Source organism: Neomonachus schauinslandi, chromosome 6, assembly GCF_002201575.2.
Source record: "Neomonachus schauinslandi chromosome 6, ASM220157v2, whole genome shotgun sequence".
Taxonomy (NCBI): Eukaryota; Metazoa; Chordata; class Mammalia; order Carnivora; family Phocidae; genus Neomonachus; species Neomonachus schauinslandi.
In genome coordinates this window covers 98,820,267-98,834,672 of record NC_058408.1, presented here as the reverse complement: position 1 = coordinate 98,834,672, position 14,406 = coordinate 98,820,267, and the positions used below count along the sequence as shown (strand labels likewise).

General features: G+C 57.1%; 1 protein-coding gene across 1 annotated transcript in view; it reads right to left on the bottom strand.

Annotated features, from left to right (window-relative positions):
- Positions 1 to 14,406, bottom strand: part of COL13A1 (collagen type XIII alpha 1 chain) — a 142,495-nt gene that overhangs the window by 22,463 nt on the left and 105,626 nt on the right. Inside the window, exons 20-31 of the mRNA XM_044916211.1 lie at positions 13,486 to 13,522; positions 12,766 to 12,792; positions 10,317 to 10,370; positions 9,440 to 9,526; positions 7,891 to 7,944; positions 6,696 to 6,740; positions 6,240 to 6,308; positions 5,167 to 5,190; positions 3,184 to 3,237; positions 2,140 to 2,184; positions 1,661 to 1,759; positions 950 to 1,048 (exon numbers count right to left, since the gene is read on the bottom strand). Of these exons, the coding sequence (XP_044772146.1) occupies positions 950 to 1,048; positions 1,661 to 1,759; positions 2,140 to 2,184; positions 3,184 to 3,237; positions 5,167 to 5,190; positions 6,240 to 6,308; positions 6,696 to 6,740; positions 7,891 to 7,944; positions 9,440 to 9,526; positions 10,317 to 10,370; positions 12,766 to 12,792; positions 13,486 to 13,522 (694 nt within the window). The remainder of the gene's footprint in view (positions 1 to 949; positions 1,049 to 1,660; positions 1,760 to 2,139; positions 2,185 to 3,183; positions 3,238 to 5,166; positions 5,191 to 6,239; positions 6,309 to 6,695; positions 6,741 to 7,890; positions 7,945 to 9,439; positions 9,527 to 10,316; positions 10,371 to 12,765; positions 12,793 to 13,485; positions 13,523 to 14,406) is intronic.

The following is a 14,406-nucleotide window of genomic DNA, read 5'->3' as shown; positions in this document are numbered from 1 at the left end:
CACACACACACACACACACACACACACACACACACACACACACACACACAGCCCTGTGTTGGCCACAGGCACTCAGAGACTCCGGCTGGCCTTGGCCTTGAACAAGCAAGCTGCTCTAATGTGAACTGCCTGCTGTGGGCAAGAGCCTGTGGCCGGGAACCGTGGGCAGCCCCTAGGAGCTGAGGGCCGCCATCTGGCTGCGGCAAGGCACCGACTTACGCCGACAGCGGCGAGCCTGGAAGAGAATGAGCATGTAGACCAGTGGCTTGACCACAGCCTCATGAGCGCCCCCGGGCAGAGGACCCGGTAGAGGCGAGCCTGGACTCCTGACCCCCAGACACTGAGATCAGAAGTGCGCATTGTTTTCAGCCGCTGAATTTGTGATTCGTTACGCAGCTACAGAAATGACTCTGGCTCTAGGTGCAGGGCGAGGGCCAGGGGTGGGCGGTTGATGAGGAAGCTTCCGCACCACATCCAGGAGCAGTCCCTGCAGCCTGGAGCTGCTCCGCGGTGGAGGGGACACGTCAGGAGTCTGGGAGTTGCCTGCCTGTCCCAGCTGAGTCGGGCAGCCCTGGGGAGTAGCTCCCGAGGTCACAGGTGGGACTGTTTGACCTCTGAGGTTTTTTATACTTCTAAGAGGAGAATTCTGAGTCTAAGACTCTAGCACTTTCGAGCCAGGCTGGTGCCTGAAGGCAGAGGCCACCGTGCTGTGACCTGAGAAGTGGGAACCGGTGTTCACACTCCAGTGGTCTGCACGGAGTAGATGTTCATCGAGAGGACCCGCCAGCTGCGCCCCCCCCCAAAAGGCCAGGCAGGGGGGGGTTAGTGCAGCCTCGTTGCAGGCCAGGCATCCGCTAGGCTGGTGACCACTGTGAGGGGCACCCTCGCTCACATGCCCTCATCCACAGTGGCCTGCTGACAACCTCGATACCCCACCCTCTCGCCTTACTGTAAATCCCGGGAGCCCGGTAGGGCCGGGCAATCCTGTTGCTCCGGGTCTCCCTTGGCCACCTGGTTCTCCTTTCTCCCCAGTTGGGCCGTCTAGACCCTACAGATTGACAAAGATCTCTGTTAGTCAAGAGCGAGGGCATCGCTTGAACATCTGTGACCAACTGTGGCATGCACTCCCTTCCTTCAAGGGCAGGGGTCTAGGGTGGTGCCCATTTCACAGAAGAAAACCACTGACGCACACGGAAGACTCCCGGGTCAAGTCAGCAGCCTCGTCGGGCTGGGCAAGGTGCTTTCTCTGTACAGGCAGCCTCCCCTGCGTGTCGGGCTTCTGCATGCTTGCCAAAGATGCAGGATGACACCCATGACCTCATCACCTTCCCAACAACCCAGGGAAGTATCCAGGGAGGGCATGATTAGCCCCATTTTAGAGATGAGAAAACAGAGGTCTTGCAAGCCTCAAGGACTTTCCCAAAGACACAGGAGATGACAGAATAGGCCCCTTCTCTTTTGGGGGGGTGGGCAACTGGCCTTCATAAAGCCAGGGGCTTGAGGGAAACCCAGGGGAGTCCCCGGCCCCCAACTCCGGACCCCAGGTTTCCAGCCTGGGCTGCAGGAGGCACCCTACAGAAGCCATGCTGGGCATGGTGCCCCCGCGCAGGCAGGCATGCGTCCCAGGGCAGGGTCCTGGCCGGCCCGCCCTGGCACTCACCGGTGGGCCCGCCTGTCCTGTCTCCCCTTTCTCCCCCTTCTCTCCTGGGGGGCCTTGAGGACCGGGAGGGCCCATGTCTCCTGGCTTGCCTCGAGGTCCCTTTAGAAGATATTAGCAACACTTATTATAGACACTGATGGAGGGGGTAGAGAGAGAGAGCACGCAAGAATGGGAAGTCCAAAGGACATGGCTCTTCTGTGCTTGACTGGCCCGGGCAAAGAGCCTGTCCACCTCCCTCGGAATCGGAGAAAGCTCAGCACCAGCCCCAGCCCGTCCCAACTGGGTCTTCCTGGCTCCTCTGGGGCCAGCATGTGGGGCTCAGGCTCCTGCAGGATCGGCCCCCACGCGCCCCCACTCCCTTCCCCACAAGGCTCACATCTGGGCCTCTTCCAGAGCCTTTGGCTCCCACCCCCCACCGTCCCCCATCAGCCCAGGTCAAGGTCCCTCTTCGGACACTCGTCCAGGGCATCTGTTCTTACCTTTTCCCCGTCGTGTCCTGGAGGGCCTGGAAGTCCGATCTCCCCCTGTGGCCAGAACAAGAAAAGGTCAGTGTCAGAGCAGAGAAGAGGCACTGTCATTTACGGCACGCTGCGTCAGTGCCAGGGTCCCCCCGGAACTCTGTACTTGCACTGCCTCCGTTTCAAGGAGAGGACCCCAGGGCAGAGCTGCGCGCATGAGGCCTGGGGTGTGCGCAGCAGGCAGCTAGGTCCTGGCTCCGCAGGCCACGTGTTGGCCACAATCTTGCTCCCAGCCCAGCCCTCCTGTCCTGCCCGCCCCACAGGGAGCTCCCTGCATCTTCACATCAACCCAGTCCCTTTCTTTAGGTCAGGGAGGGAGATAAAAGAGGCCTGGCCTCTGTCTTTGAGGCCAGTGAAGAATGAGCCACATCACCAAGGCATAACGATGCTATGAGAGGAGCAGAGAGGAAGGGGCAGTGAATTCTGCCTGGTAGATCAGGGGAGGCTTCAAGGAGGAGGTGGCCTTGGAGTTGGGCTTGAAATATGAGGACTTGGAAAGGTAGGGAAGAGGGGAAGGAACTTCAGGGCAGGGGCCCTCATGAGCAGAGGACAGAGGTGCAAACATGCAGGGCCTTCTGAGAAAATCACAGGGGTGAGGCAGGGTCTAAAGGGGAGCAAAGGTGGGGAGCAAAGGAGGGGGAGGTCGGGGAGGAGCTCAAGTGCCGTGTTCCCTAATGGGGAGGTCGGGGTCCCCTCGTGATTCTGCCTGGAGCAGTGGCTTGTCTAGACCCAAGCTCTACCACAGAAGAGAAGCCTGTGAATTACAGGAGCCCAAGTCAGACAGCAGGGGAAGAATGGCAGAGTGGGGTGGCAGGAGTGGGGGTGGCTGTCAGGGGGCAAGACAGGGCCTGGGGTGCCTGGGAGCAGTGGGAGGAGTCAGAGGCCAGGCTGCAGTGGCGGCTCCGCAGGGAAGATGGGAGGGTCCCCCGCTGGCTCCCGCACTCGGGGACACAGGCAGTGCCTCTGTGGGGTCTGCATCATCTCCCTTGTCAGGACAAGCGTTACCTTCTGGCCTGGGGCTCCGGGGGGGCCGATTTGTCCGGGAAGACCAGGGGGCCCCTAGGAAATAAAAGAAAGACCCGTGGAAGAACTTTCCACCCAAGGAGGGGTGGCCTGTTGCCAGGGGGATGTATGTGGAGGCTAGTTTATGGGGATCAGTCATTTTCAAACATCTCATCAGTGGCAGGAACATTTTTTTGTAAAGGAAATAGCACGGGGACTCTACAATGTAAAGTGGATAAGCACTGAGTGTGTCTGGGTTAGAGTGTTGGGGTTGGGGGTGGGGGGGACCCTGGAGCCACGCCTACCAGCCTCTCCCTCGTCCTCCCTCCGAGCACCCCTGGGCTCCAAGAAGATAAATTTCACCTCCCCCGATAGGGACTTCAAAATGCCTCCAGGAAACAAGGCAAATATCCATCAATAGGTGCAGGTGTGCGATACCCATCCAATGGAATATTACTCAGCAGTGAAAAATTAAGCAAGCAGAATGTCTGCAACCCAGACATTCTTTGCTGAGCTAAAGAAGCCAGACACAGGCGGCTAGGCTAAACAATTCCACTCAGATGATACTCCAGAAAAGACAGATTGAATCCACCACGACAGAAAGCAGATCAGTGGTGTCCGGGGCCTGAGGGTAGGTGTGGGATCAACTCCTGAGGCACATAAAAGAACTTTCTGGAGTGCCTGGGGTGGTGGATACATGGGTATATACATTTGTCGAAGCTCGTCAAACGTCACAGCTGAAGTGGGTACATTTTATTGTATGTAAATTATACCTCGAAGTTGACTTTAAACGAAAGAAAGATTCCATGAAAGTTTTGTTTTGGATAGCTATTTCAAATAATATATTTTAATGTCCCCAAATGGAGCTCATTGATTTTAGAATCATGTGATGTTAATACCAAGCTCTGGGGTTGAGGCATGATATGATTGGTGTTTTGAGACTGGGGCTGTGCATCCCCAAGTGTTCTGTGGCACACAGCCACTAAAAATAGTAAGCGAAATGAGGGGCGCCTGGATGGCTCAGTGGGTTAAGCATCTTGGCTTCGGCTCAAGTCATGATCCTGGGGTCCTGGGATTGAGCCCCATGTCAGGGTCCTGGGATCGAGCCCCGCGTCAGGGTCCTGGGATCGAGCCCCGCGTCAGGGTCCTGGGATCGAACTCCGTGTCAGGGTCCTGGGATCGAGCCCCACGTCAGGGTCCTGGGATCGAGCCCCACGTCAGGCTCCCTGCTCAGCGGGGAGTCTGCTTCTCCCTCTGCCCCTCCCCCCACTCATGTTTGTGTGTGTGTGTGTGCGCGTGTTCTCTCTCTCTCTCAAATACATAAATAATATCTTTAAAAAAATAAAAATAAAACACTAAGTGAGATGAAATTCCCATAGTTTGAGAACTTTGGGATCTCCTTTCTTCTCTCCTCCTGGAAGTTAAACCTCATGGTAGTTGTTTTAACTATAAGTATTCACTACAAAAATTCACAGGCCTGTCACTGGTAGTAGGTACGCATGCAAAATCCGGGCTTGGAATTCACTGGTTTTCCAAGTGCAGAAAATGAAATTGATTTCTAGGAAAGGTGAAAACATGGAGGTTGAGTAGCTCCTGATTTTTTAGGGTTATGGATTTTATGAGCTGAAGGTTGAGTACAAGAAACATAAAAGCATCCTCCTTTGTACCTCCATCTCCTTGACGCGGCTTCACGGGGACCCAGCAACTACGCTGCGACAAGAGTGCGCAGTGGAATGGGTGAAGAGCCGCTCCAGAGGATAGCAGGGACCTCCCCCCCTTGCCCCGGGGTAGGGGAGGCTCTGGAGAGCCCCTGCTGAGGCTTGGATCACCCTCTGCCCCGGCACTTCAGGGTCAGTCCTAACCCAGCAGACCTGCACCGGCTTTCTGGAGGCCAGACCTCAAGTCCTTGCCCTCCCCTGGCCCCCAACCCCCCGCCCGGGCCCCCCAGCCCTCAGCCCGGTGCCCAAGGGAAGGAGGAAGACTTACCATCAAGGCCAGCGTTCGGATCTCCTAAAAACCAATGCCATGCAATCAGTTGAAGAACAAGTCAAGAGCCATCTGGAGGGTCCCCTAGGCCCAGGCATGGAAACATGGGAGCTGGGTCCCCCTTAGGAGCACAGTAAGGTGGGCTCTGTGCCTCCCAACCGCATGCCGCTCCCACCTCTCCCCAAGGTTCACAAAGACTGGACAGAGAATGCTCTATATCTCACCCAGGCTGCTCTGAAGCTGTCCTACACCAGACTCAAACAGGCCCTGAAATGGACTGCCCACTTCCCTTCACTTTGCCAAAGAGGGAGGACACAACGTCTCTGCTTCTTCCTGATCACTGACTGGGACCCTCCCCTGTTCTCTCCTCTTCCCCAGAACCCAGATTTCAAGGCTCTGACATACGTCCTCGTAAACAACGAATGCAGAATAGGAAGATACAGAGCCACTCAAGAAACCAGGGGGACGATTGTTGGCATGGAGACAGGATCGTACACCACGTAAATGGATCCACAGAGGTACAGAGTTTCCTTTAAAGGGATGGTTCTCCACCCGGGGGTGGCGTTTGGCCCCTGGGGACATTTGGAGACATATTTTGGCTGTCAACAGGGGGTGGGGTGCTCCTGGCATCTAGTGGATAGAGACCAGGGATGCTGCGAAACATCCGACAACATACAGGGCTCCCCTTCCCCCACAACTCCCCACAAAATGACCCCACGGTTATTGAAGACCTGGGGCTCCAGAACCCTGGATGGACCAGCACACCCCAGGGTGCCAGGATGCTCCAATTATGGTGCTCAGTTCCCCAGAGCCAGGATAGCCTGCTGGCAGGGCCAGACCAAGAGCCAGGCCACCTGGCGGCCAAATGAAGGGGGTGCATTTGCCCGGAGGCTGGAGACAGAGGCCAAGGGAGAGAGAGCAAGGGGGACACTCTCCTGGAAGCTCTGCCCAATAGCCTGCCCTCAAGCACACTAATGGGGGCATTGAAGTGCCCCCTCATAGGGCCGTGGTGCAGCGCCCAGAGGTCCCTGAGCGCCTCCCGATCTCTAGTCTCTGGGCCAGCTCCCACTCACCTGGAGAGCCTCGTTGATGTTTCCGTTGTAGTCCACCATCTCTCCTTTCCCTGGTTCCCCTTTGGTGCCCTGCAAGACAAATGTGGCCTCAACCCCAGGCCGGGGCCAGTAGGGACGGGGGCGCAAGGCTGCCTGCTCTCTACCAGGTGGGATCGTAGCCAAGGAGGGCTGTGCCTGGCTGCACGCAGAAGGACCCAGAGCTGCAGGCCGGGGAGTTAGGGGCTTCCCCACACTGAGAGAGGATGCCTAGAGGTTCTAGAACAAACACAGAAGACTCTATGCGACAGACTCTGGTCTAGACAGACCTAGAGAAGACCGAGTCCCATCATGGCTGCCATGACCGTAGAAAGAGGTCTCTCTCCCTCCCTCCCGTTCAAGGCCCAGAGTCCAGCCATTCACACTGTGACCCCAGGGGAGCGAGATGTTGTGCTCTGACTCCGGGGGAGATGCACGTACCTTGGGGCCGGCTGGTCCCTGGTCTCCAGCTGCTCCAGGCTCCCCCTGTTGCATGACAAAATTGGAGTGAAAGAGGGAAAAGGCTGGATCCGAGAGCACCTGCTGTCCCCAGAGGGGCCATTGTAAGGGGCCCTGGAGGGGCTGGGAGGCTCATCTTCACTCAGGCCAAGAGGCTGCCGACCTTCCTGTAGGGAAGTGCAGGCTCCTTCCCTTCAGGAGCATCTCCACCTGCCTCACCTCCTCTGGGCCTCCCAGCGCCTCTGGGCTCCTCTGGCTTCTTGCTGAAAGACCTTCTTCCTGGTCTGGGCTAGTTGCTAGGGACTGCACCTGTGACCCGTGTCCGCCTGGTCACCTCTCCCCCGCCCCCTATGGCAGCCACCTCTTCGGAGGACCAGGCCCTTTGCTTCTGTTTATTTCCATTCGGCTCACAGAGCAAGAGTCTGTGACCTGAGGGGTCAATAATTGCCATGGAGGGACCATGGGTTCTTTCAGGGGCCTCTCTGCATGTGACAGCCCCAAACTGCCAGATGGAGAAAGGGAGTTCAGCGGAAGGCACTAGGAGCGCTCAACCTCCCCGCTGGGTGGGGTTGGGGGTTATTGCTGTTGGAAACAGGACAGAACTATGGGGAATGCATGAAAACAAACCTCAGTCCCAATGGTTCTGGGACAATGTTAATATCAGAGACAAATTTTAAAAATCAAGACAGAAAGTGTATGTAAAGGGACAACAGAGCCTTTAATATAACTTAATTCCACACGACCCTGAAGCCGATCAGCTCATGGAATGTCGAGCCACTGTCACCTGCTGATGACCTGTCCCTACCCTCCCTCTCCCCAGAGCATTTTCGTCCCTGAGCACCGTGAGAGACAGGGCAGCCCCGACCTGACCCTCCCACAGGAAGTAGCTGGGGAGAAGTGGGAGCCCCACCTTTACCAGGGGTGTGGAAGCTAACAGAAGCAGGGGTTCTGGGTCCTGCCCCAGCCCAAGTGTCTGACCCTGGACCAGCCTTTGCATGACTGCTGACTCCATGGAAGGCTCTCCCCAGCCAGCAGGAGAGACGGCCACCCGGAGTCACGCCCCATCAGCTTTGTGCCCCGGGGGTCTGGCTGCAGGGCCGGCCACAACACTTGCTCTCCCTAAGCTGGGGCTTGAACTCCCAAGCTGACCTCATCTCAGAACTGTGAGCCTCTGTACCTTGTCTCCTTGCCGTCCTGGGGGGCCAGGCTGGCCATCAACCCCAGCTTCTCCCTGGGGAAGAGGAGAGACATGGGTGTTAGGTGTCTTTGGATCTCTGTCTTTGTCTGCACTGGCTTCTACTGACTCACCTCATTCTTCTTATCTGCCTCCCACCCACCCGTGGGCCCAGTCTGGGTCTCACCTCCTCCTGGCAGCCTTCCCTGTCTGCCCCTTTCCTCCTCTGAGTTCTGCACCACTTCCTGGGGTCCAGCCCGCAGTGCCAGGCGCTCCTCAGTTCTGGTTAACACACAAGCCAGCTCTGTTGCAGCCCCCAGGTGGGGACCGCCATGTACCCCCAGCTACCGGGAGGCAGGTCATTTTGGAACCTAAAGCACTTGGGAAGGCACACCTCAGCAGTCCCGCCTGGGAGGCAGAGGGGACCATGAAGCCTCCGGGCATGGAGGGAGGGGGCCCAAGAGGCCTAGGATGGGAGGCACAGAGAGAGATGGGAGGAGGCCCCCCCCACGCATACTTCCCTTGGTGAGCACTTTGCCTGGCCCTGAAGGAGGACACGGGCTTGGGAACAGTCTTCTAACTTTCCCCTCTTGTGTCCCAGAATGCAGGGACAGTAGTGATCAGGCTTCCCTGACCCCAAATCAAAACCCAAAACCTGCCAGGGATCCACATCCCGTGGGGTCAGACTCCGACCCTGGGGATGTCCTGGAGCCCTGGGGGCAGGGCCACCATTAGCAAAGCTGGTGCTCAAGCCAGGGAGGCTCTATTCCTGCCACGGTCAGATGGGCACGTGGGGGTTCGCCCGAGACCCTTTCGGTCACTTCATCTTGTCTGTCTGTGGGCTTCCTTCTGGCCCCCACCACGATACCCCTGTGAATTGTGGGTCTGCTTCTCCTGCTGGGTTGTGAGCAAGCTGAGGGTAGGTTCTCTGCAGCCTCGCAGCCCAGGCAGGGCCCCGCCCACAGCAGCAGGTGGGTGGAATGAATGTGTGTATCATCTGAAATCACGTCCTTGCCTTATAAGCTCAGAAAGAGGCCATCCTCTCTCTCCCGGGCTGCTGGAGTAAATGGAGCAGTGCAGGCGTCTGCTTCGGGAAACCCAAGCCCCACCACTGCAGTTTCAAAGTGAGGGCAGTCCCATTGGCAGCTGACCCCACTGCTGCTACCCTGCCCCCCGCGCCGCACCCCCCCCCCCCCCCGTGCCAGCACCAGGTGGGGCCCAACTGATCACTGATGTCTATTCAGAGCCTGGGCAGGGGGCCCTTCTGGCTGTCCTAAGCCCTGCAGCTGTCCGTCCCTGACTCAGTTACATCGTAGCTGTTGAATCATTGGGACCATCCATCTGCCCTCGGACTGTTTCTCTCGGATAGTCAAACAGTCACCACTTAAAATCAGGAGCTCAGTCCAAATTGTCTTTCTAGAATCCACTGGAAAAACCACATATCTGGAGCAGGAGAGAAGGCAAGGTGCCCAGGACGGAGTCCGCAAGAATGGGCTGAAGATAAAGGTCACAGGCAGCATCTCCCTCGAGCGTGGATCCCAGGGAAACTCACCTTTGGCCCGGGGGGCCCAGGTAGCCCTGGGGGGCCGGGCTCCCCTCTGCCCCCTCCGATGGAGTTACCAGCATCACCTTTTTCTCCCTGGGAACAGAATAGGGGAGAGTGGGGGAGTAACCATCACTGCGCCTGCCTAGCTCTGGAGGGAGGTGGCCCATCCCTGTCTTTTCTCCCCTCCCAGTTCCAAGGAGTAGGGGCAGCAGACCACCCCTCGGTCCAGGCTGGGCACAGAGGCCCTCAGAAGCCCGGCCTGGTCTGACTGGGCATGGGATTTGCGGAGAGAAGGGACATAGCTATTGCAGGGGAGCAGGTATGGAGCAAAAAATGAGACCCCTCATGCCTTGGGCCTAGACTCTGTTTCTCAGAGTGTGTCCATGGAACCCTCCTTCCGGGGGTGGGGAATATTTGAAAGGTGGCCAAAGGGTGTTAGGGAAGGCAGAGGGAAATGAAGAAGCTCAGGCTCCTGCCCCGCAGGGTGCTCTGAGCCCCAGCAGGTCAAAGTGCCCTGTGACCTTCCAAGGGGGCCTGACTTACGCAGCTCTCCCCACACTTATTTGACCTCAAGTCTTCTTTTCTTTTTTTTGATGGAATGTAATGGAGCTCATGTCCTAGGGAGCACATTTTCAGAGCTGACACAAAGACATCTGACAAGGTCACAGCTACTGGTCTTTGAATATGGGCATTTTTTGCCAGTCAGGGCCTCCCACGTGGTACCCCACGCACGAATCTAGCTGTGTTCCAGCTTCTTTCCCCCAGTCTGGGAGGGACATCTCCGATACTGGGGCCCCTGAATGGTCAGGGCCGGGAACACGGATACGGATGAACCCCAAGGCCTTTACACAGAACCCACCATTTTGAGCTTGCTAATACCCACCTTCTGCCCCATGAGGCCAAATAGCCCAGGGGAGCCTGCAGCCCCCTTTTCGCCCTGTGGAGGAAATACAGACAGTGCAGGGTTAGGAATGGTTTCTCTAGGATGCCTGGGAAGGCACCAGGCCCACCAGCATAGGACCTTGGTTTTCACTCTGCTGCCTCCCTGCCCCTTTGTGGGCCATTTCCCACCAGACCCCCATCTGCACCTGACTCCTTCCCTGGGCCACTTCACACTGGTGAGGGCCTGGATCATTGTTCTCCTTCTCCCGTATTGGCCGGGCCCTCATCATTTATGAAACGAGAGGTGTTAAGAGCATTTAGCTCCTTTTGCCGGGTCTCCTGGGGAGAGGCGAGCAGTGTAGAAGGCCAGTAGTCAGAAAAGCTCTTCATTTTAACCGCTCTGTTCTTTTCATTTTTTAAATGTCTAGCATTTAGAGGCCCCCAGTCTCGGCCGACCTCCTCCCTGCCTCCAAGGAAGACAAATACCATCTCACTAGACTTCTCCTTTGGAGGACTATTTTGAGAAGTTTGCTTGCTGTGATGGGTTGGCCTGCGTCCTCCCAAAATTCATATGTTGAAGTTCTAACTCCCTGTAGCTCCGAATGTGACCTTCGTGGGAAATAGGGTCATTATAGATGTAACTAGTGAAGTTATGAGGTCACACTGGAGTAGGGTGGGCCCCTAATCCAATATGATTGGTGTCCTCATAAAGGGGACATTTGGACAGGGGGACATGGACACCGGGAGAATGCCATGTCAAGATGAAGGCAGAGATTGGAGTGATGCTTCTACAAGCCAAGGAACACCAAAGGATGCCAGCAAACCGCTGAAACGAGGAGAGAGGCAGGGGACAGATTCTCCCTCACAGCCTGCAGAAGGAACCAGCCCTGCCGACACCTGATCTCAGACTTCTGGCCTCCAGAACTGTGGGACGATAAGCTTCTGTGGTTGAGCCACATGGCCTGTGGTCCTTTGTTCGGGCAGCCCTTGGAAGCTAATACTCCGCCCTAAGCATCTTCTTCGGCCATGAAGAATTTTCTCCCCCATGTCGTGCATCACAGAGCTCTGCTCTCGCTGCACAGATAAAGAGACTCCATGGCTGTGAACGACCCCTCCTGGCCTCAAGTGGCAGAGGCAGGCCCACTCCCCAGCCTTCCTGAAGCTCCATCTTCTACACAATGAAGACGGCACTTGGCCCTCCCAGAGTGGCCCGTATCAGGAGAGTACCCCAAGAGTACCCCACCAGGTCAGCACCCGAGAGCCCCCTCCGCAGCTTGATGGCTGCTGGTTCTTGTAGCTAATTATAGAAATGGAGGGCCCTGGGGTCATAGTTTGCCAGGTGTCTCAATGAATTTTCCAGCTAGAGCCACGGAGGATGCCACACCAAGTCTTTAGGTGTCATCGCTTGCCACCTGCCCTGGGGTAGAAGGTGAATGACAAAACAGCCTGGGCTGTGCTGAGCTGGGGCAGGCCCTGAAACAGGCCGAGTCTAAAGGGGAAGGATGTAGGTGCTGCCCTCCAGAGGCCGGCCGTGGGGGCAGTGGGGGTGGGGGGAGGGGAGGCCTCCCTTCTGCTGTTCTTTCCTCTTGAGAACCAACGCTTTCAAGGGGGGAAGGTGTGCTCTCGAGTGCAGGATCTCTGCAGCTTTGCCAGGCCATCCGGGCACTCCCCTCTTCCTGGGGACACATGCACCCTGAACACACGGGCCATGGGGGGCAGGGGGCGGAGGACCAGCAGAGGCCGGTCTGAAGGGGACACACTCAGAGACACAATATCCTACCCTCTGCCCTCTCTTTCCCGGCAAACCTGGGGGCCCTGGCTTCCCTGCTGCTCCTGGGTCTCCCTTTGGGGTAAGAAGAGAAAGTCACTGATAAGAAGATTGGGGGGGGTGGTGAGGGGTATGGTGGACAGTGATTGTAAACCAGCATTTCCAGAATACTAGTCCCATAAGACGTTCCTCTTAAGAAAAGGATGCTCTAGTCAAAAAGTTTGAAAATGCTGCACCAGAGATTACAGTTTTAGAGCTTCCCAATATACATGTAGCATCTTAAAGGCCCTGAGAAGGCCTGCAGTTAAAAACAAAAACAAAAACAAAACCCTGTGAAATATTTTTAACTCTGTACTTCCCAAACATATTTGGCATGGAAACGTTTTTCATGTTACATCCCTTATAGAATGAGACAAGAGAGACAGAGAGCCCTGCAGGCACAAGGGACAAGAGTTACTGCCTGCTGGAACCGGTGTGCAGGCAAACTGACCGAGCTCCAGGCCAGGATCAGGGAGGGGAAGGCATTCCTGACCAGCAGGCCCCTCCTGGGTGGGCCCTCCTCTGCTCAGTTGGGGCCCCAGCTCCAGGCCAGCCTCAGGGGGGCCGAGAACATAGCAGTAGCTGCCCCCCCCCCAATGCTTGATGCTCCGTGTAGCCCAGAACATTCCCTCTGTATCAGTACCTTGGCTCCCGGGGTCCCTGGCTCACCCTGTGTGGAAAAAAAAAAGAAGACTCCAGTAAAGAGATGAAGGAGAGAGAGTGAGAGCTAATGCACGAATAAATGAGCAAAAGTCCTCATGGGGTGCGTGAAACATCTGGCCAGCCCAGGGCTTCCCTCTGCCTAGGCTTTAGGTCCCAGGCCAAAGGAGGCCTCCTGGACTCTTCCCGATTCTTCCCCTAGGTGAGGGATGTGGCAAGTGTGAGCTCGGGGGGAGAGGAAGGAACGGGCATTTGCTTTGGACACAATGCCCCCGGTCTGTGGACCTGCCGGGAGATCCACATCTGTGCTTCTGGGTGTCCCCATGCCTGCCGACCAAATGCGGTTAGCGTGGGGTTCAGGGGAAGGACTCCTGCTCTCCTGTCGGGAGCTTTGCGAGCACGCAGCTGTTGGATTCTGAGGTATAAAGGAAAGCACCGGGTCCCCTTGGCCCCTCGCAGGGTGCTGCTCTAGCTGAAGCTGGCAAACCTTAGCTACTTACTATGCAAGGCTTGGTTAAAACGTCTCTAGTTCAAGCTGTGCATAATGGCATACACGTTGCCTTGAGAAATGTTTCTGAATCCTGTCTGCCTCCTCCTTGGCCGAGGGGTCACCCCACAGAATCCCTGAAGCCCCAACTCCGTCTTCCTCTCTCCTTGCCTCCCATCCTGCCCCTCATGTGAGCAGTCCTAACGTGCCACTGACCTTCATCCCAACCACAGCAATTCCAGGAGCTCCCTGGCGGAGAGAAGAAAAAGGCATGGTGACCTGGGGCGAGCACAGAGGGAGGGGCCAGCCTCCCAGCCTCCCCTCAGGGGGGGATGCGAAGGCAGACTGCTTGCTTCTGCCTGCTGGCCGGGCCCACGGCAAGGGTGGATGGCTGAGTCTGGCACAGGGAGCGTGGGTCCCCAGGAAGGCAGAGGCTCTGAGCAGCACAGTTGAGTCCCCCAGGCTTCCCACCCACCTGCTCGGCTCCCAGGCCCTCCTGGCAGGGAGCCCAGGAGTGTCCAGATGGGGGTGTGTCTGGGGTGCAGTGTGGGATAGGAAAGGGGGAGGAGGCTCTGGGAAGGGAAGGGGGTAGAAGGAGAGCCGCGTGGAAGGGGAGAACGGGAGATGGCTGATTTCACCCCTGAGTGGGCAGGTGGGATTCTTCTCACAGAGAACTTTCTGGATCTGTGCCTTCATGGATTGGGGAGCAGCTGGGAGTGAACCCCATTTCCACATCAGCCCCAAACCAGCCACTTTGAGGTAAATAGGCTTCCAGATGCAGCATGTAGTCAATCGTAAGTGGAGGGGATATTTAGGGAGTCCCTACTCCCCATGTGGGACGGCAGCCAGAGCTGGGCTTACCCGAGAAGCGTTTTTATGGCCCAGAGATGCCCAGGAGGAGGCCCGGCCATGTCAGGAGGGCGCTGGGGAGTGCTGGCTCGTGGGCCAAAGAGAAGCACCCCGGCCCCGGAAGAGCAGGCTGACACCGCAGGGGGAGGGGGCTGGGAGGGAAATGTGTACCCCCTCTTCAGGTCTCCACAGCGGACATGGGAAGGAGAAGGAGTTGGGCCTCCCAGGTGTCCCAGAACTTGGGAGAGAGGGCTGGAGCTCAGGCAGGGGCTGCAGGTGGCGGGGGGG